This window comes from Vanessa atalanta, chromosome 7 (genome assembly GCF_905147765.1).
Source record: "Vanessa atalanta chromosome 7, ilVanAtal1.2, whole genome shotgun sequence".
NCBI lineage: Eukaryota > Metazoa > Arthropoda > Insecta > Lepidoptera > Nymphalidae > Vanessa > Vanessa atalanta.
The window spans coordinates 5,693,651-5,716,728 of record NC_061877.1 but is presented as its reverse complement, the minus strand read 5'-3'; the positions used below and the strand labels follow the sequence as shown (position 1 = coordinate 5,716,728).

At 37.1% G+C, this 23,078-nt stretch overlaps 1 protein-coding gene across 1 annotated transcript; it reads left to right on the top strand.

The window, feature by feature from the left end:
• The first annotated feature begins 5,780 nt into the window (after positions 1 to 5,780).
• LOC125065431 lies at positions 5,781 to 7,580 on the top strand. Its single transcript, XM_047673012.1, has one exon. It carries the CDS (start codon positions 5,781 to 5,783, stop codon positions 7,578 to 7,580), a length of 1,800 nt encoding a protein of 599 aa, XP_047528968.1.
• The last annotated feature ends 15,498 nt before the right edge of the window (positions 7,581 to 23,078 follow it).

Below are 23,078 nucleotides of genomic sequence, written 5' to 3'. Positions count from 1 at the left end.
CTGCATGTAAACGTTATTAAACTGCAACAAATACCTCTCAGTATTCAAAGTAGAATGGCTGCGGTTGGCTTGAACATAATTATCATCTATTCATTACACACCAGATTAACAGTCTTGCTGAATTCAAAATTAGATATTCAAACTAGATTACAAGAGATACAACTTGATTTTCTTTTGTTTTATAGACAGTAGCAGAAATGTTATTTGAATTTAAACAAGAAAAGAATAAGAATTAATTTTATTTAAATTAAAAAAAATATGGTTTCATGCAAGTGTTTTAAACAAACTTTCAAATATTGTATCATAAAAGAAGAAAAATATAATCATTCGTCTTATAAGTTTTATAAAAGCTTTATAATAGATAGAATTCTTATTACAGTGCAGAAAGATTATTTTGAAACTCAGACTCAGAGTAAAAAAAGAAAAATAGCCACTAATCGTATCTTTTACATAATGTTACCGACATTAGATATATCATTGTTTTAAAAAATCTCAAAACTATATTCTACAAATATTTTAGTGTCTCAGTTGATTCTTTACGTTTAGATTAAAATATTTCTTTTGAACAATAATATGGTTTTTATTATGACTCGAAATTGAACTTATAATAAAAGTCGGACAACCAGCCGTTCATTTGCTAGATACCGTGCAAGAAAGGTGTACTACCAAATAAATAATTATAAAATAATATTAGTAATATTAGTGTCTTTAATTATAATTAAAAACATAACGTTGTCCTCAAAGTAAAGTGTAATAGTAATAAATAAAATGTTGTGCAGTTGTGTGAGTTAAAAAGATAAGGCCGTAAAATTAATAACCTACTTCATACTTTTCAAACCAGTTCCCGACATTTTCAAAGCACTATATGATGGAGATACCCTCCGTCAGTGTGCACTCCTCAAGGTTACTAATGATATTTGCCATGCAAAGGACAATAGAGAATTTAGTATTCTCGTTTTGCTGGTAGGCATGTTGTTTTCTTAATAAGCTCCTGTGATGGAGTGGTTTCAATCCCATCTTCTTGGTAATCAAAAGATGAACTGCTCTCACAATTGACTTAGCTTTGGACTTGGCTTTGACGGCTGCCATTCCATTAAAAACTTTGTAGACGCTACACCTTGCCAGATCTAACTGTTAGTATTAATTCAGACCTAATGAATATCACGAAGTGAGACAAATGTTTGTGACTTCTCATTTACCCCACGAAATCGTCTTGATATGGCAATTGCGAGATTAATTTGAGAAAACTGCCATAAATTATATCTTTGATGGGCGTGAATAGCTTTCAGCGAGCTAGCTATATCCTGGACTGAAACCTTTCATAGAGTGCTCAATTAATTCAGCAACAGTTTTCATTAATCAAAACCCTCCTTAAAAATATTTGCTACAAAAATATGTTTCTATTAACCAAAACAAATATATTTGCTCAATCCTAAACTATGCTGACGTATACTTCCTTGACTTGAGTGAGTAGCTTGACAAATTAAATCGACTTCAAAAATTGTGCGTTTTATTTACGATTTATCGAAAATTCGACCATATATTTTTGACATTAAGGTAGATCTTTACCGGAATTTCCGAAAACTAAAAATGATATTTAACATATTTAAGAAGGCTCACTACATCTTTAGAGGTTTTCTAAGAACTCCTACTAGAAATAGACGAGTACATTTGTTTCACAAAGACCCTTTTTTTCTACTTTGCAAAGTCATCGTGTTCTTACAATAGCGAAACAATACATGCTGTTAACATAAGTTTTTTTCAATATTTATGTGCTTAAAATTTGTTCATTTATTTTTTATCCCTTATTAAAATGTGTGGGTCTTTTGGGGAGATATTTAGTAGCAGAATAGAGTTTTGAAGTTATGGGCGTTTACCGTGCCTCGGGTAGCACATCAAGTCGTTAAATTGTGGCTGAACTTTCTGTAATTGAATTGCCATCGCATTGAATTATGAAAACCAGGGTAGAGTGTACCAATGTTAACATTTGTGAGCGCATGTGCATTATAAGATATCCGACGTAGTTGGTCGGCTGAAAATGGTCGGCAAAATATCATCATTGTCATGGTCATATATTTAAATATTTAATATTTGGTCTGCTGCTGATATTATGCGTATATCAAATCTTTTGAAAATAAGCATATTTCAAGACATCTGAAAGATATTTCTTATAAGACATATTAGTGAAAAAATATACAAGACTGAATGTAAAGGATTGATAAAGAATATTTTCAGTAAAGGTATACCGCGATAGGTTTGCGCTACTATTACTCAATGTCAAGCAAGAGCAATTTATAAAAATCAGAATAATTCAACTGCTGCTTATTTTCGAGTCTTACATGAGTATTAAATTGAAATCAAATAAGTAAAGGCGGTAAGTATTAATTATAGTAAAATATTAACTTGCGGATTATTCATATTTATAAATTAAATTATATAATTATTTCGTTGTCAATAAATCTTATAGAACATGCAATGTAATAATCGTACTAGATTCATTTTAAGTAAAAGATCAAGATGTAATACAAAATAATACAAGAAAGGGCAGAAGAGATAAATAAGTACGCAGTGAAAATAATCTCATTCATTCAAAGCCGAGTAAACACAAAAATCCGTTATCGAAAAGGAGACGCACGAAAATTGGATTAATTAAAAAACTCGCAAACAGATTTTGCTGATAATTTATTCGAGGGTAAGCGTCTGGGAACCTGCAAGTCACTGACTTTGATAACGTCATTCACACTTACCCTGTATAATCTAAGCATTTACCCGAAATTCAGGTAAAGAAGAGGGTTTCGTATCGTTTTTCATGCTCATATTTTGAAGGAATTATAAAATATGAGATTTTATATTTTAGAGGTAGGAGGTAGGTTTATAAGATGTTGGATCCCGTTGTTTTTTTACACTTGTCTTTCGTACTTATACTTTTAAATCAATTGCGTATCATAATATTTTTTATTAAGCTGTTTCTACGCCACACATAGCTTATTAATAATATATGTATTTTAAGGTAATTTATAAAGAATTTACATACAAGAATTTACACTATTAAAAATTCGATCGATAAAGTACCGATGCTTTCAAATACTGGTATATGCCTAATGGCTCAGACGTGTCCGTTATAAGGATAGATTTATCGTACACTTATGGAAATGTCAAACACGTCGGAAAAATGGCTGAATAGTTTTTCCATTATAATACATTCCCGTATTGGTTTCTCAAGCCGTATCAAAACGATAATTTACCTATCATGTCCATTTCATAGACAATATTTTTATTTACAGACGTAATATATTCATAGATATTATTACAAATAAACCAAAAAGCACCATAAATCAGTTATGTATTATTTAAATAATATTTTCTTATTATTATCATATTTAAACGATTTTCATAAGCACGGAACAAGTAATACTTTTTATTAATATTCCATGTCAGTTTGTTTGAGGTTGGCACAGATACTACTAAAACTCCTTCACAATAACAAACTGAGTCAAGATTAAAAGGCAGACAGTTCTATTTGCTTATGTTAGGATAAATAAAACTTGAGTGTTAAAATGTGAAGAATAATAAATTAAGAGAAAACTATCATAAGGTGTCATGATTTTAATTAGTATATGTTTAACAATTCATTTTTTTTAAAGATATATTTTAAGCTGTAAACAAGGAAATCGCGAGGTTTCCTTCCTTTGGTTAGGTATGTATTAGATACACCTAGGTGGCTTTAAACGTTATACAAACACCAAATATTAATATCTCGGCTCTAATTAAGTAACTAAGGTAAATTTCTTGTCGGAAATTCTGCGAAAAAAGAACCTTTGTACATCAAAATTGAAATATATATACAGAAAGGCATAGACAAAACAGTTAACAGAACCCATTTCTCTTCTGTTGGTCAAATTAGGTTTTTTTGTCTATTGATTAGCTTCAGTGGTATAAGCAAAAATCTTTGTAAATAAAGGTAGAACAAAAAATAAGAAAATTCATATATGACAATAGTCAATTAAGCATAATTATTATTTAGTGATGCAGGTATCCAGTGGAGCAAAAAAAAATAATGGTTAAATTATTGCTTTGTCGGATTGATTAAATATATTTTTTCTTTGAAAATGAGAATCAGTTATTCAATACAGTCAGTATCGAGGTAAGCAATTTCTCTGTCCGTACTATGTTGATACATCTTAGTGTTGAGGTGGTTTTCTTAAATTTTTTTATAAAAAGAAAAAGAAATTACATAATTCAACTTTAAGTCATTATAATAAGTCCTTAGAAAACATAAATAATGATGTAAATATCATTCGTTTCTCATTAACTTTTGTTGTTTGAGTCATGTCACGTAGATCCATTACGAGGCGCCAACGCGTCGCCATGGGTCCAGGCGTTACTATGACAGTTCTGAGAGAAAAATTAAAAAGGTTTTACGTCTGATATGATCAATTTATTTTCGTGTAATAGAATTTGATGTAGGTACATACATATTATTCTAATGGTTTTCGTATACTTTTTATGCTATATAGGCTTGGGTATCTATTTTTATTTGCTGATTCTGTCGTCTGAACTGAACTTTATCGTAACGTAATAAACGCAAAATTTGTACGCAAGATCAGGCAACTAATAATGGCTAGTGGCAACCCACGTCTCCCAATTGCGTCAAAGAGTTTTAGATATTTCAATAATGAGATACTTCTAATTTCACCCATCAGCAACGGATGAGGATTGAGCTAACCATTAATGTTGTATTAGTGTTTATGTAGCTGCATCCGTAAAAAAAGTTTGTTATGTTTCTTGCGTGGTAAGATATATAAAAAATCTGTTTCTGATAATTGAATTTGATATTACCCATGTGTTTATTTTGCAAACCACTCGTATATAAAGGTTGAGTAAAATCGATTACGAGTGATCAAAAACGGATTTTTTATAGATAGGTTACTGATATATTTTATTGAACTAATAAGTATAATTTATACATTACCTTGTCAAGGACATGATATGCCTATTCATATCAATCCGACACATGAAATGTTCTAGCAAATTAATTTAATTCAAGGATTGCAAACAAAAAAATTAACATACTATTATAGTTATCTTTAAAATTTTATTGTTTTTGTAATTTCGGCCACGTTCTTTGCCATAAGGGGCAATTCGCCTGTTGGCAACGACTTAGCAAATGAAATCGTATTCAATAATTTGCAAGGTTATTTGGGTAGATACCACATACATCACAGGCTTGCTATCTTCTAAAATATTAGAGATATCGCATTTTCTCACTGCACATTTTCGCTTTACTTTTGTTTATTTTAATTAATTTCATCGTTTATTTCATATTTTTTCATATTTTTTCACATTTTAATTTTTCTATTATAATTTCGCTAAGTCCTATCCGTTACGTAGTATTAGATTTTTTCATATAAAATTTTTGTTCGATTTTGACCGCAATTTTTCGTGAATCCTACTCGGATCCACCCCCAGATCATCACCCCGCACTCGTTTTCTCGATTTCCACTCGGGAAATCGAAAAAAAAGCCCCCCCACCCTCCCTCTTGTCATTTGGTATATCGACTCAGGTGACCTTGTAAAGGAAATTCAAAAATATTTTTCTATTTTTTCCAAATTAGACTCGTTTCAGTTACACATTAGGCAAACTTTTAACTTTTAATAAGGTCATTTTGTTCTCCAGCTGATGATCCCTACACAAAAATGACGTAGCAGCATAAACAAAACTATGGACCGTACCTGTCGTGCGGGATAATCTAGTCTGGGACCAGATTTGTTAAATCCAGATGGACTCGGAGATGGAGACCGCTTCGGAGGCCTCTGTTAAAAAACATCGACCGCTGGAGACGGACGACTCCGACTCCGAAAACGAGGGAGTCAAGGCGGCGAGACCCGCTGCCCACCGCCGCGGCGAAGTTAAAGGTAACGGCCTCACCCGGGCTAGGACCGAATTAAAGGAAAAAGAGGAGGAGGAACGAGAAGTTGCCTTCGAGAGGGCGCTCCGTAGCCGTGCCTTTAAAAAGGCACCAACCGAAAGAAAGGACGCAGTAGTGCCATCATCGTCGGTAACAAAAAGCATGGCGGACCCGGCGACGCTCGGAGCGGAGGAGCTGCACGCGGAGGCGGAGCGCAACGTAGCCGCTATCCTCACGGTTGCCAAAAAATCGGGCAACCTCAAGTTCGGCTATATTAAAAGCCTGAAGGAATCGGCTGCCGCCCTACAGGCTATAGTCGAGGTCCTCTCTTCTCGCACTGAGGCGGAAGAGACACGGCGTCTGCAGGCGGACAATAGGCGCCTGCGCCGGGAGGTCGAAAACCTCAAAGAGGACCTGAAGGCTCACAGGAGGGAGTTTGCCGACATGAGGGCGACCATGACGGCTTCGAGTGGGCCTTCTCTGGCCACTCCATCCACCGATGCAATGATTGATGAACTGAGAGAGTTCATCACGATCTCGATCCGATCTCCCCCGAGAGTAAGCAGTCCACCAGCTACAACCGTAGAGCTGGACGTGCCGAGGCCTTCGATGCCACCCACGGCTTCTGCTCCCAAAAAGCAGAAGCAGTCCAAAAACAATAGGACAACCCCGGCTGCAACGGTACCACCGGCAGCTAGGACACCCATCCCTTCAGCTCAAGCTGGTACGGGGCAGGAGGAAAGTTGGGCCACTGTTGTCCGGAAAGGGAAAAAGGATAAGAAACCTTCCCCACCAGTGGCAAGCAAGCTCACAACCACCCCGGCGGTAACATTGAAAAAGGGCAAAATATCCATGCCCCGCACCGCTGCCGTCATCATCTCTCTGCAGCCTGAGGCAGAGGAAAAGGGAGTGACGTACGCCCAGGTGCTAGAGAAGGCCGAGCAGAGCGTCGACCTGGCGCAGCTGGGCATAGGGGAGGGCATCAAGATCCGCCGCGCTGCCACCGGTGCTAGGGTCCTAGAGTTGCCTAAGTCGCAGAGTCAGGAGCAGGCTGGGCGACTGGCGGATAAGCTCCGCGTCGCCCTGGATGGAGTGGCCAACGTCGTTCTACCCGTGAGGATGACCGAGTTGAGGATCACGGGGCTGGACGACTCGGTCACAAAGACCAAGTTGGCCGCAGCCATAGCCAGGGTTGGCAATTGCCCCGTTGACTCTGTCCGGGTCGGGACTGTCGGCACAGGTCCTGCGGGAGTGGGCATGGCTACAGTGAGGTGCCCAACGGTGGCGGCTAAGACTCTCGCCAACAGTGGCAGGTTCCTAGTGGGATGGAGCTCTGCTAGAGTCAGGGTACTAGAGCAGCAACCTCTTCGCTGTTTCCGGTGCTTCGGCCTCGGGCACACGAGAGCCCTCTGCCCGTCAAAGGTTGACAGGAGCTCGCTGTGCTACAGGTGTGGAGGTGCGGGACACCTGGCACCGTCGTGCTCTGCACCAGCCCACTGCGCAGTCTGTGCAGAGGCTGGGAGGCCCTCAGGGCACTCGATGGGTGGCAGGGACTGCAACCCTCCCCACACGAAAGGCAAGGCGGTCCAAGGAACCAGGGCCGCCCCAATTGAATGTAGCCGTCAGGCCTCGGAGGAAGCTCAACGAACCAAAAAATGCACGGACAAGTGAGCTTCCTCCAAACGAACGTAAACCACTGCGCCGGAGCGCAGGACCTGCTGCTGCAGTCCATGGCGGAGTGGCAGGTAGACCTGGCGGTGGCCTGCGAGCCCTATTTCGTCCCTCCCCTACCTCACTGGCTGGGGGACTCGGACGACACCGTGGCGGTTCTCACGAGGAGCGGAACGGCCCCCCCCCTCTCACTCATCGAGAGGGGCTCGGGCTACGTAGTGGTGGGGTGGGGGGAGTACGTCATCGTCGGTACGTACTTCTCCCCTAACCGCAGCCTGGCTGAGTTCGAGACTTATCTCGGCTTAGTCAGAGCTGCGGTGGCCAGGCAGTCGCCGAAACCTATACTGGTTCTCGGCGACTTAAACGCAAAGTCGCGTGCCTGGGGCAACCCCGCCACGAATCCGCGAGGGAGGGCCGTCCAGGTGTGGGCCCTGCTCTCCGACCTGTCCCTTCTCAACAGGGGGCAGGTACACACCTGCGTGCGACATCAGGGGGGTTCCGTGGTGGACGTTTCGTTCGCCACCCCTGTCGTTGCACGCAGAGTGGTCGACTGGAGAGTGGAGGAGGAGGTGGAGACTCTATCGGATCACCGGTACATCCGATTCGAGATCTCCACCTCTCGCAGGCCGGCGGAACCCCAGAGGGTGCCGACTACGCTGCCGAGGTGGTCTCTCGGCCAGGTCGATCGAGAGCTGGTCAAGGAGGCCGCCATCGTGCAGCGGTGGGGTTCCGCAGGGAGGACGGAGGGCGCCAGCGCAGAGGAGCTGGCGGGCCGCATGCGCAGTTCTCTCAAGGAGGTCTGCGATGCGGCCATGCCTCGGACCCGGCGCAGGGTTCCGCGCCGGCACGTCTATTGGTGGTCGCCCGAAATCGCCGACCTTCGGGCGACGTGCTGCCGGGCGCGGAGGGCCTACGTCCGCTGTCGAAGGCGCAACGGCCTCGACACGGACCTGGAGGGACAGATGCTGGACGCTTATCGCCAGTTGAAAAAAGATCTGCAGCTGGCGATAAGCAAGGCCAAGGAGAAGGCCAGGGAGGAGCTTCTGGCGGGTCTCAATCGAGACCCGTGGGGGCGCCCGTACCGCGGCGTACGCGGAAAGTTCCGCACCCAAGGCGCCCCCGTGACTGAGACGCTGCCACCGAGTCTCCTCCTGCGCCTGGTCGGAGAACTCTTTCCCCATCCAGGCGAGCATGTCCCTCCGCAGATGGCCCCCCGCTCCGTGATCGAAGACGCAGTGGCTCCACCACTGATCACGGAGCGGGAGATGGAGATGGCCCTCGGCCGCTTGAGGGCCAAGAACACGGCGCCGGGTCCGGACGGGGTTCCAGGGCGTGTTCTGTGCGACGCCCTGGAATTCCTGGGTGCAAGGCTTCGGGAGCTGTTCGACGAGTGCCTGTGCAGCGGGCAGTTTCCGAAGCCTTGGAAGGAAGGAAAGTTGGTCCTGTTGCCGAAGGAAGGTCGGCCGATGGATTCCCCTTCGGCATACAGGCCAATAGTGCTGCTGAACGAGACGGGCAAACTCTTCGAGAAGGTCCTCGCAGCCCGTCTCGTTCAGCACCTCGAAGAGGTCGGTCCGGGTCTCTCAGAGGCTCAGTACGGGTTCAGGGCGGGCCGGTCGACGGTCGACGCCCTGGACGCCCTGAAGACTCGGACGACGGAAGCGGTGGCCCGGGGGCAAGTCGTCCTGGCGGTGTCGCTCGACGTGGCGAACGCCTTCAACAGTCTCCCTTTCGAGACGATACGGGAGGCACTCCGATACCATGGGGTGCCGACCTATCTCAGGAGGCTGCTGGAGGCGTACCTCCAGGACAGGGAGGTCCTCTGGGCGGGGGTCGATGGGAGGTTGGTCCGGCGTCGGGTGGACTGCGGCGTTCCACAGGGGTCGGTTCTCGGCCCAATCCTGTGGAACGTCGGTTTCGACTGGCTCCTGCGAGCTCCCGTCCTTCCCGGGATGGGGGTGTTGTGCTACGCTGACGACACCCTCGTCACGGCGACTGGGCGGGACTTTCGGGAGGCGGCACGCCTCGCCGAGGTCGGAACGGCTCTCACCGTGGACCGTATGGGAATGCTGGGCTTGAGGGTCTCCATATCCAAAACGGAGGCCCTCCTGTTCCACGGTCCACGGCAAGGACCCCCACGAGGGGCGAGTATCACCGTCCGGGGGACGGTGATCAAGGTGCAGGCCCAGATGAAGTATCTGGGCCTCATCCTGGACGGTCGATGGAGCTTCGGGCAGCATTTTGTCCATCTCGGCCCGAGGCTCATCAACGCCGCCGCCGCTCTCGGCCGCCTCCTTCCGAATGTGGGGGGGCCGGGATCGCTATGCCGGCGTCTATATTCCGGCGTAGTGAGGTCGATGGCGCTGTACGGTGCCCCGATCTGGGTCGACGCCCTCACCGCTGACAACCGGGCCCTGCTGCGTAAGCCGCAGAGGGTCATAGCGGTGAGAGGCATCAGAGGGTACCGTACGGTGTCGTGGGCTGCGGCGACACTTCTCGCGGGCGATCCGCCCTGGGAGCTCCAGGCGGAGGTGCTCGCGGAAGTGTACCGGTTCCGGGTCGAGGCGAGGAACCGCGGCGACCGTCCAGGGTCGGCGGAGGTCGGGCGGATCAGGGCTCTAGCCCAGCGAGCCCTGATCGCCCGATGGCAGGAGGATCTGGGGTCACCCACGGCGGGCCTGGCGACAGTGGAGGCGATCCGGCCCCACTTGAGTCGCTGGGTCGAGAGGAAGAAGGGCACACTCACCTTCAGGATGACGCAGGTACTTACCGGGCACGGATGCTTCGGTAAGTACCTGCACGGGATAGCGCGGCGGGAGGTGTCACCCTCCTGCCACGAGTGTGGTGCGCCAGTCGACACGGCGCAACACACCCTGAGTGAGTGTGCTGCGTGGGGGCCCCAGAGGCACACCCTTGCGGCGACTATGGGCGGAGACCTCTCGCTGCCGAGCATCGTCAACGAAATGCTCGGTAGTGAGACGTGTTGGTCGGAGATGCGCTCCTTCTGCGAAAACGTGATGTCGCAGAAGGAAGCCGCGGAGCGGGAGCGGGAAGAGGATGCCGCTGCAGACCCGCTCCGCCGAAGACGACCGGGGAGGAGGAAGAAGCGCTACGCGCACCTTCTCCCCCCGCCTCAATAGGCGTCGCGGGGACTAGGGGGGTCTCAGTACCCCGAGAACCCCCCCTAGGTGTTGGAGGCCCGCATAGGCGGGCCGACCGTCAGGGCGTCACGGTAGCATGCGCAAGCGATCCCGTGGCGCCCGCCGAAAGACGGAGAGGGTACCGCTGGTTTTTTAGTGGGTAAACCCGTCGTACCTGGGCGCACTCGGCGTCCAGGGCTCCGGGGAGTCCCACACACCCCCCCACCTTCCATCACGTGGGGGAAGCGCGTAACGCGTTTTTCCAGCGAGAAAAAAAAAAAAAAAAAAAAAAAGATACCACATATACATAACATATTCTACCTCCCAATAACAATAAGAAGACCTCCGTGGTCGAGTAGTGTGTACATCGGTTTTCATGGGTACGCCACTCCGAGGTCCCGGGTTCGATTCCCGGCCGAGTCGATGTAGAAAAAATTCATTAGTTTTCTATGTTGTCTTGGGTCCGGGTGTTTGTGGTACCGTCGTTACTTCTGATTTCCATAACACAAGTGCTTTAGCTACTTACATTGGGATCAGAATAATGTATGTGATGTTGTCCAATATTTATTTATTTATTTATTTATTTATTTATTTATAATTTGTATTGCTGTGTTCCGGTTTAAAGTGAGCCGGTATAATTATATGACATCTCAGTTGATATCGCATAGTTGATTTAAGAAATTATCGATGGTTTTTTTCGTACCATTTATTAAAGGATCATGGTCTCCAACCATTTTAATTAAATAAAGTAAAATACCATTGAATATATAGTTAATATTATCTTAGGTATCTTGCTTGGACCCGTCCAACGAGAAGCAAGATACCATGACAGAACATTATTCCTGTTTCTTACTGATACTGCGTCATTCATGGATCGTAATAATTTTAATGGTTTCAGTGTCGAGCTCTTTGCGTATTATTAGATTGCTATCGAAGTACATGTAAATAAATTCAGTGCGTTGATTCGAATTTTGAATTATATAATATTGCTCAAGGTATTTGATTGCGGTCGAGCCAGACAACCTCGTATTCTAAGTCTACAAGTAACAAGTTTAGTGGTGATTTATTATTTGCAAATGAATAGGTTTATTGAAATATCGTCGTACCGTTGTCGGATATACTTACTATTTTTATTGCGTAACTTATATATAGTCCCATTTTTTATCGTTATATAGTAAAATCTACTTTCGAACAATGTTACAGCATTTTATGCACAGTATGTTTAAATATCTTGAGGTATTTAAACAATCTATTCATATCAGTAAAATTTATATATATCACCGTAGAATTGTGAATACCCTTAGATTGTAATCTATCTCGCGAGATTGTTAACTGCCGAAATATTGTGAACGGTGATTTAACTCAAAATAAAACGACAAAAATTTCTATAGTAATATTTCGGTTAGATTAGGTTAGTTTTTATAATTTATCTTTAATTAGATTCGGTAGATTATAATCTACCGAAAATAAATGCGTTAAATTGTAAGTAGTTTGTTACGGTTCACAATCTTTCGAAAATACACAATCTCGCGAGATAGATTATAATCTAATGGTATTTACAATAATTTTACAAGAGACAAAAGAATGAGAAGTTTCTTGACTCGGTTCAAATCCAAACCCTACAGCCATACGAGTATATACTAGCCAATAAAATGACGATGCAGTTGCCTTTGATATTTATTTTTTAATTTTATCACCATATTAAATGGTGCTCGTTCTTTGGTTTCTGTTTATCAATATGAATAATTTGGGAATAATAAATAGAGGAAGAACGTACATTAATTCTTATATATTTTTTTTTCAAATTATAAATACCAAATAATTATCGTTGATTTTTAACCATTGTAATAAATTACCTTCAAAAATAATATCAATTCGTAATGCCAATGTTTCTAAGTCGTTCGATAATATAAATATAAATACGAAATCGCAAATTGCAACCGGTTTTAAGTAAATAAACTTGTTTAATACAGTTACTAGAGTTATTCAGCGTAAACATGACAAGGGTTTATTTTGACCTTGCGGCTATTAAGAGCTCTTAGGGTCGTCAGCAGTTTTTAATGGAATTCGAACCGAATTCGATTTACATGAGAGAAGTTTGCGTTGGAGCATCGTGGGTACAGTTGATAATATGTTTAGCATAGTTCACGGTTATGGAGAATAATAACCCGTGAGTAATTTAATGTTAGTTCACGCTTGGCTTAGCAAATAAAATTAAATTTAAATAATTGTATATGTATCTTTATAATTATATATATATAATTATTTGATACGTGTGTATGTGAACTCCATCTAAATAGCTTGGTTTAGATAGGGTGGGTACGCGGCGTGGCGATCAGGTTCCAAGTTATAATTTTTATCCAACGAAGTCGAGACGGGTAACTTGTATATAATTATAGATATTTAGAGAATACTAAGCTGGTTCCAGAACTGGATATGGTAATACTGATTAATCTTGATTTGTTTAGTTTAAACTTGATATAATTTAGTTGAAAAACACTGTGAAAAATTTTTAAAGCTCGAGACGGAAAAAACTGATTTTACAGATAATAAAGTTGAAAGAATATATTAACAACTCCAAAAGTTTTCGACAATTAATGATCTTTATATAATTTTTTTAAATAATAAATTGTGTGAAGTTCTTTGATGACACAATTTTTTGAAATAAGAACATTGTAATGTAAAACGTTAATTTTATTCGCTAAATTTACGATGCGAGTTATGAATACACACATAGCTAGTTTATTGCCGGATATAAAACTCCCGGAGATCTAATTACAAAGTACACCAACGTAGGCATTAATAAGAATAGCGTATCCGGGTTAGTCATGTGAGACGTGTCAAATCACGCTCGTAGTATCTCGTCTGCATCACAAAGCCTTTGATGAAATTATCTTTTCTAACAAGCTAACTAGTTTAATAAACTTTAAACAGGAAAGTTAGTTCTTTAACGTCAGTTCATAAGATTAAAGATTATATATATAAACTGATTATTAAAGTGATGTATCTTTTTTATTTTGTAACACTCTACGGTAGTAACGTAACATCCCGTAGATGTTTCTCTAGCGGATAAAGAAGTATGTTTGAAGTTGAATCCATCACGTTACTTAAATGCGCATCGATGGGATACATGGGATTTTTCGACAGATGTAGATTTATTCATGATTTCTCCTTCAAATCTGAGCACGAGATGCACAAAAACCAATTAAGCATATGGAATCACAGCGTTGCTTGCTTGGGTCTTAACCTGCGATCCTTTTGTAACTGTTGCGAAAGCTTAATTCCATTAATTGCTCTTAAATAAATAAGTATATAATATCCTTTAAATACCGTACTGCTTACGTGGCTTGTCTATAAAGAAAAATATTGTAAAAGGGATGTGGAAATGTGTTGTTCGAAACAGGATATTTAGCGAGGCTTACCTATACGATGTGCAACTTCAACTGCACTCGACTCGAGTTTTAAGTTTTATTCTTCACATACTCATTATTGAGAATCAGGTTCGAAGAGTTTTCTTTACACTTCCACAACGAATATATATGTATATATATAAACATTTTATATTTGTTGATATGTAGTTTGTTCATTGAATTATTTATGAGCAAGCTGTCGTGTCGTAACGATTAAATGAGGTATAAGCATTTGTTGTTTCTACATGCAAAGGCGCTTCTGAGTTTTCCAAGTGTTAAATTTCTATTTACTTACGCCATGCTCTGCATACGGGCAAATATCATAAGGAAATTTGCATATTTCGGAAGAATTATTTATTATTGAAGAGATGTTGTCATTTTAAAATATAATTTTTACCAATTTCCCATTGGTCAGCATCGCTAACTAGAATACCTAAAATATACATTGTGGACATTTATATCCTGTAACCTTACAAACTTTTACTCAGCGTTATTTTAACGTTGTTGGAAGTTAAGGGGACTACATGAGCTAAATGCAAGTTTTATAATGCAAAAAAGTATATGATCCAATGCAGTAAACCAAATGAAAAAAATATATGATAATCTTCAGGATACATGCTAAGTATTTGTTATTTTGAAAACATGATATAATTAATTTGGTACGATAGAAAAAAATCACAAAGTTACCTCTAAAAAGATCTTTTAATCAATAATAACTATACTTATATACGTTCCATAATTCTGGTTTTTTGTCAGATTATTCTACAAGCAATATACTATTTAACCTGGGTGTCACTTTTTTAGTAAAATCAATAGATTTTTTTTAAATCCGATATTCTTATTTTCGAACAAAATGCGTACGCATGTGTGCGTAAACGCCGTGTACAGACAATGCCGGCCGAGGCCTGATGCTATACAGACGTGTCGATCTTTTCGCCGCATCATTCATTACGTTACGAGATATTTTTTTGTAATTTTAATTGTAAATTCATTGTTTCATGTTTTCTTATAATAAATTTTATTCTTTCTTGTAAATAAATATATTAAGTTAAAATAGTGTAGTAGTAATTAGGCATTTGTTTTTTTATTATATTATTTGTTATAAATTTTAATTGTGTAAATATGGGAAATAAAGTGAAACGCGCGAGGAAAACTAAAAAACGTTTATGAACATATGAACGATATTAAAAGGTAAGAGTATTTAATTAGTAAACATATTTTTTTTTTTATAAATCATGAATATTGAAAACATCTATTAGAAAAATGTGCAATCAGTTCGCATATAATCAGATTTTTCGAGCCATTCTTAATAATTACGATAGAGTATTTGGTCAAAGGAAAGAAAACATCAATTGACTTTCATGGGGATCAAGTGACTACATTCGATCCCCATGAACTCGAAGCATTTTTTTTTCATTATAACTACTATGACATATTAAGATACATATTTTTAAATACATAATTTTATAATTAATAAAAATGTAATTACTAACATATATTTATTTTTTACAGAATAAAGAAAGTCGAAAACAATAACACGGAAGCTATTTATATTGCGTAAGAGTTTAATTTTATCGATTGTTTATAATAAGAATTAAAGTTATGTATGAACTAATTTTAATAATAATAAAAAAAAGTAAAGTCGTAACAAAAAATATGTAATTGTTGTGAACCAGAGAACTAGAATATTTAGAAGTGTCATTTGTACATAAATTTAAATTTTTTTGTAACGTCCGCCATATTGGATTGAATATAGCAGCAATTCATGAATCGTGCATTGTCATCGAGATTAAATATGTGAGCCAACTTTCTGCTGAAAGTGGGTGTAATATTTATTCCAAGATTCCAGGACATATGTAATAACATTAATACATACAAGTGAAATTAAATAAAAAAATTTAAAAAAAAATTAACACTAAATGTTTTTTTTTTGTAATACTAAATATAAATAAAAATATTTTAAGTTTAATTAAATCAGTTTTATTTTTTAATCATTTTGTATAGAATAACAGTCAAAAGCAATACAAATAATTCTAATATCCTATCTATTTTTATGAGATTTATGATTAAACCTATTATGATTAACCTTTCATTCATGAATGATTCAACCAAATCGAATTGACAACATTTTTTTCTAGTAAATATTTAGAATTTTTTTTTTTTTAATTGAATATATATTTTTTCTTTATGAACCAATATTAATAAAACGAACAAATACTACGCTATATGTTACCCCACGGTCACTACACTACAGATTTCGAACACTTACGATTTTATTATATAAATAGATCATTAAACTTTTATAAAATGTTAAAAATTGGTATGTTTCAATATTTAGTATAAGAACTAATTGTGGTATAATAATATAAATAATAGAAAAAAAAGGTTAAAACTAACTGTCTATTTTATTGTATACAAAATATAAATAAAAATATTGTAAGTTTAATTGAATCAGTTTTATTTTATAATCATTTGTTAACTAACATCGAAAGAAATAAAAATAATTCTGTTGTCCTATCTATTTTTTATGAGATTTATGATTGATCTTACGTCGCTCGGTTTGACGCCATCTATTAGAATATTTGGGCGTAATCTCGTTACCTCGCTTAACCCTTAGTACACGGGCTTGCCGTTTTTGTCGATTTTGTAAGTGTGTGCGTGCGATTCTCAAGGGCACTTAGCTCTTGTAGTCCTCTTAAGTAGTAATAGCAATGATAGAAATTCCAAGGTATCTAAGAGAACAAAAGCCGGCATTTATATTAAACCTAACGAAGAGTACACCGCTTTTCATAAAATTTGCACCACTAAGTTCTACCGCGTCGTCGGGTTTCGTTTAAAAAATTGCAAGTAACCTGTATTTCGTAACGATTTCAATTTATTTATTGAATAATTGTTATTAATAGTGACATTAACAAGTATGTATTAACGTATTTATTACGAATGTATCGTTTAAATGATCTACAGTTAGCATCCATAAAACCTTATCTTTTATAACATACTGCACTATTAATACGCGCGACGAGAAACGGGTACAATAATTAAAATTTTATGTTCGGAATATTTAATTATTATTAAAAAAAAGGAATGTTATTAATTTGAAATATGATTTAAAAAAAAACAAATGTTGCTTTCAGTGGCAGCCAGTGATAAGCTCTTTCGAATTTTCTGCTGATATTTTTTATAAAAACGCAAATTAAAACATTAAAACAATAAATCCATAAAGCTTCTCTGTAAATATTTTTGTTAAATTTTATTTATTTATCCTAAAATGACAGACGTAAATATCGATTTGACCATCGGATATCGATCAGATCATCGAATCAGATGATGATGTGACGATAATGATGATGATGATGATAAACAGCATGTAAACTTAGTATACTATACAAATTTTCATGTTTTATGAAAATCTGGAAATAGAAAATTGATAACTGAAAAAAAAACCGGGCAACTGCGATTCGGACTCGCGCACCCAGGGTTCCGTATCACCAGATAAAAAAAACAGACACCGATGTAAAGCCTAATGTACAGTTTGCGGATTTTTTTATATACTTCTGCTACAAGATATTGTTTCTTGCCAAATTCCATGATTAAACGACTGCCGGAAATGCCCTATAGGTTAAGTGCCCTTTTGCGAATGTATGGGAAATGTGACATAAACAACCATATTTTGATTTCGTAGAGGTTTGATAGAAAAGGGTCTTGACGGGCAGACAGGCTGATAGACAGACGGACTGACGGACAACGAAGTGATCTCATATAGGTTATTTTTTCTATATACGAAATATACGGAACCCTAAAATTGTACAAGTGAACTGTAAGGTTCTTTATGAGTAATAAAAGTTCTTTAACCTGAAAACAAAAAAATATATATTTGTATAAAATGGTTGGACTTGTTCAACAAACAATAAAATTTCATTGAAGTAATCGTTTTTCTGTTGTATATAAGAAAAAGTGTACATAATATGTCTAAAATCGATCGTTAAATATTTTAATTAATATACCTATTAATAAAATAAAACTGCCTCAATACACGCAATACTGCCTGTTTTGTTAATGTATATGAACACACTTATCTGAGTACTTACAGGTTATTAGAAGATTTTATTATGAGATCAAAATTATCTCTATATTTAGAAATGCTTATGGATGGCATTTGTATGTAGTACCTATGTATATTCAACGTACCTATATTGAAAGGTACAATTTTAGGACTAAAATTGAACTTATTATTCTTAAAAGTATTTTATTTTTATTTTTTTATCTAAGTACATTTACAACATATTTTAATAAATAATTAATTGACTTGTTTGATTTTCTAAAGGATAAAGTGTAACCTGGTTTTTAAAAATAAATACACATGCAAAAGCAGTGGGAAATTTATAGGCTGCTAATGTATGTAATGTAAATGACTATAAAACTATAACAAAGATTAAATAAATTCTTAATAAACTAACCTATCTCATAATCTCTCCGTAACGCCAATCAATGTTTGTTATCTATTGAATGTTCGGAAGCTTATAATATGCCGGATGAAGTGCACGCTGATGTTATGAAATACCGGACAGCGCATATCAATTGAGTAATTGGCCACTGTATTCAGGTATTAAAAGCGAGCAAATAGTTTTATTGGTTTCCGAAAAATTTAACGCCATTGTTCGAAGACTTGTAGAATTGTGACATCATTACTTTTTTCACATATTAATTGCTCATTCAATCAAACTGTTCCAATTTAAATTTACTAAAGAAGCGTCCCTTTATCACCGAGTACGAAATTAATTATAAACACATTTAAGTACGAAAAATTTTCGCGCTCCTTGAGTTTGAAACTGTCCTTCGGCCAAGACTCCCCTTTTCTAGCCACACGATCATCTCGGGCCCTAAGGCAATTGAGTAATTGGGTCACCGGAAGTTAAACGGTCACCTCATCTATAGACTCTGGCAGAATTATAAGCTGTAAGAATTATAAGACTTTTAATGTCGTCAATGCACCGTTAACGGTCTAATCACTTGCTATTTTCTTTGCGCCTGTGTGTGTGTAATTACAGGCTCACTCACCATTCAAACTGAAACACGGTAATACAAATAATTTCTGTTTGGTGGTACGTGGTTATTAAATACCCGATATATTATTTCCGTTATATTATTATTAAAATGTTTTCAGAAGTTTTAGTATATTGTATTAACCACTTGCGATAAATAACATCATTTTCTAACTAATGCTATATTATTAAACTAACCACTAATGTATATTCATATTTAGTTAGTATAATATATGTAGATATATATACTTACTTGTATTTGTATTTATTATATCGGAACTGCGGTAATATCCTATAGTTCGGATGCCAAATTAAATTGTATAAAGTCAATAAATCCTGGGGCTTTCTAAAATAAAATAACGCAGATTTTTTTTTGTTATCTGATAAATAAATTTGAATATTTTGTTAAAAATAAATTATAAATCCGAAAAAATAATACTTAATACATTATATAGACGAACAAAAAGCGTGGATTTATAATTTAATTTCATGCAAGGATATTTAATTAAATTACCTTTGTAACTTAGTTGGTGGAAAAGAGTCAGAAGTGATCAAAGACTTAACTAAATCTCTTTGACAATGTTTCTCATATTTAATCCCAACACAGACAATTAATGACACAGTACAATAAACACTTTCTAATCGTATATATATTCTTTTAATTTTCTCACATTAAAATTAAGATTTGAGGCCAACGTTGGCCATTAATAACAATGAAACAAATCAATAGTTGGATAATGAGGTTCCTCACGGATGCTAATAACGTATTAGTACTTCGTAGATTGATATTAATGATAATTTTGTATAAGTTTGTTACATGCGATTATTATTTTTATTCAGAAATCCCTGAAATAAATTTTCATGGCAAAGATAATTGCTACCTTTTTCTTATAATATAAAAAAAAATGTAGCAATTTTCTTTTATTGCTTGAAAATCATAGCGAAAGTGACGATTGAAAAAATGATTCTTACAGCTTGGTAACGTAAAAAGATCTTTAATTATAAAAAAAATAAAAAATATATGGTGTTAATTAAAATAAAACACGACGAAAGTGTCATTGTGTAAATTTAACTTCGCTCTGTTAATTTTATGAGTACAAAATACGTTGTCTATGTAGTGCGATACAAATGCGTTCGAATTATTCATTTCTAAGGGAGTTCTGGTTACGTGCTGATATATGCGTACAGCTTATATTGTGGACATCTGACCTATAGACCTTCATTAAAACGGGGAACGCTGCAATTTGTTTTTTATTTATTTTTTATTTTGTCTCTTAAGGCTTTTGTGACTATTACTTCTTATTTTTTTCATTTTGCTTCGCCATTTGCTACTGTTTTTTAATAAAATATATTAAACCTTCATATAGAATGTTTTTTTTTTTTATTTGTGACTATAATTTAAAATTATTGAATATCGCGTCCAGTAAACTCCTCAAACATCACGATGCTTATTTTCTTTAGAGTCACGTAATGTTAAATTAGTCTAGAAGGAGTTTCTTTCTCCTTAGCAATGAAAAAAATTTTTTATTATTTAGGTAAAAGATGCAACGTCGTTTCGACCTAACGACGTACTTTCTAGTACTCATTCGTTATTAACATATAGATAATATTTTATGTTATTTTACGATATTGCTTTTTATCAAATCTGATCAAATATTCACTTCAATATCAATTTAAACTCTATTACAAATTTCACCAACTCGAGATAATTTAATACTCAACCATCTCATATATCACTTTGAAACTTGGGAAGTAAGGTTAAATAAAAGAGACAGTCTATTAAAACTACCTTCAAAGTCACCAGTTTGTGTAAAAGGAAACTGACATTTATCCTAATCTTGAATTAGTTCCAGCGAGAGTCGAGTGGACTCGACGCCTCGTATTTATAGAAACGTTCAAAAAAAAAAAGCTATTTTAAAGTCATTAAGATAAAACAAGCGCAAATAAGTTCCAATTGAAAAACATTATAATATATTTTTTTTTAAATATAAAATCGATAGTTTAGTTTTGAGTCTCGACTTTAAAAGCCAATACGGCTCAACACTTGACCCGACATCTTGGGTCTAATGTACTTTATTGTCTTTACTTAAGGTTCACCTAAATAGATTTTTATGGGAAGGATTTTTTGCACGTATATCAGGCTTTACGACTTAAGTGGATTATAAGCTTGAAACACAATATGGTTACGCGTAACACGCGTTCACCATAAAGGAGAATAAAAGATGTTTGAAGTTTACATTTTAAAAATCTCATTATAAAACCATTATTAAAATTTCAGCCATTCATTACGAACTTACCTCTAGACTATACGTAGTACTAATATAAAGACAAATAAAAATAATTTATAAGTAAAAAAAATAATAAAAAATAATTTTATGTATAGTATCTAAATGAAGGCTGTATACGAAAACTCGTACGTATTGGAATATAGAAACATATGAAGTTAATCACCATCAAAGAATAGTTATATTTATGGTACTATTACAAATATTATTGTTAATTGTATACTGATATTTATACTATACACAGAATATTACTTCATAGTCCAGCAGCATAGACCATACTCATAGACATAGCATGCTGGTATTCAAGCAAATATGATTTATAATCAAAGACAATTGAATTTGGCCGTAGACAATTTTACTAGTTTTTTTAATTATATATAATACTCCTAACAATATATTCGTTTGTTGATTATTTGCATTGTCTAAGATTTGGCTAAATTAAATCAATTCTGACTGTGTTTATATTGAAAACCGATATGCCTAGAGGTATTGGTATATTAGAATTGAGAATTTATTAATTAATCTCAAGTATTAAAATATTTTAATATCAATATGAATGATAATGTAAATGACTGCCATTATAAAAGTAGATTCAAAATACTAAACCATCGCTATGAATAATTAATCTTAATATAAAATTATAATTAAAAAGAAAGAAAAATGGATTTTGAATGATGTCATTATGAAATGAACTAGCTTAAGCCGGCGACTTCGCCAGCGTAAATTTTATTAGTTTTTTAGAGAGTACACTTTTTTCTGTATTTATTTATAGGTATAAATTAAGTAAATATTCTTTATTCCAATTCTTAATAATATTCTATCTTTAATTATTTGTAATCCATTGATTAGATATAAGAACTTCTTTGTACCTAGTTACTATTTATAATAAAAAGGTTAATCAAAATCTTTCTAATAGTTTTGGAGTGTTGCTCGATAAAGGCTATTTATTTTTTAAATAAATAGTATAAAAGAAATATATACTATAACTAAAATCATATTCATTCATACCGATTTTTTCTGTCACTTATATGACATCCAAACGAAGAACACAACAATAAAGCATCGTGTTAATTCAGTCACTATGCAATATCTATTAAAGGAGATAAACGTACATATTATATATGAATATTATTCTACCGCATTCTTTAGTATTGATGCGACATACATCATATTAGAAATAAAAAAGTAACCAGTTCAATAATTTGGGTCAAATATTGATGTTGCAATTATTGGAGCCAATGTTTACCCATTCTGATTAGGTCTCTGATCCAATCGCGGCACAAACAATTACGAAGCTAAATACACATGCCCCTCGAATATCCAAGATCGTGTTGTATCAAAACCATTTCATATTAAATCTCTTAGAATGGAACATTATTACAATATAGATATTTTAATATTAAATTTTTAGTACATATCGTATGAAGTCAATATGTAAAATTAAATAGATTTCTTTAGATCGCGTCTATTCATATATTTAATCTATGGTAAAATGACGATTTATATTATGAATATTAATAAAATTCATTTACAAAAAAAAAACAAAAAAAATTATATTATATAACGACCAAGTCTTTATTGTCTGCAAAGTTTTCATTTAGAAGTTTCATTTTGAAAAGCA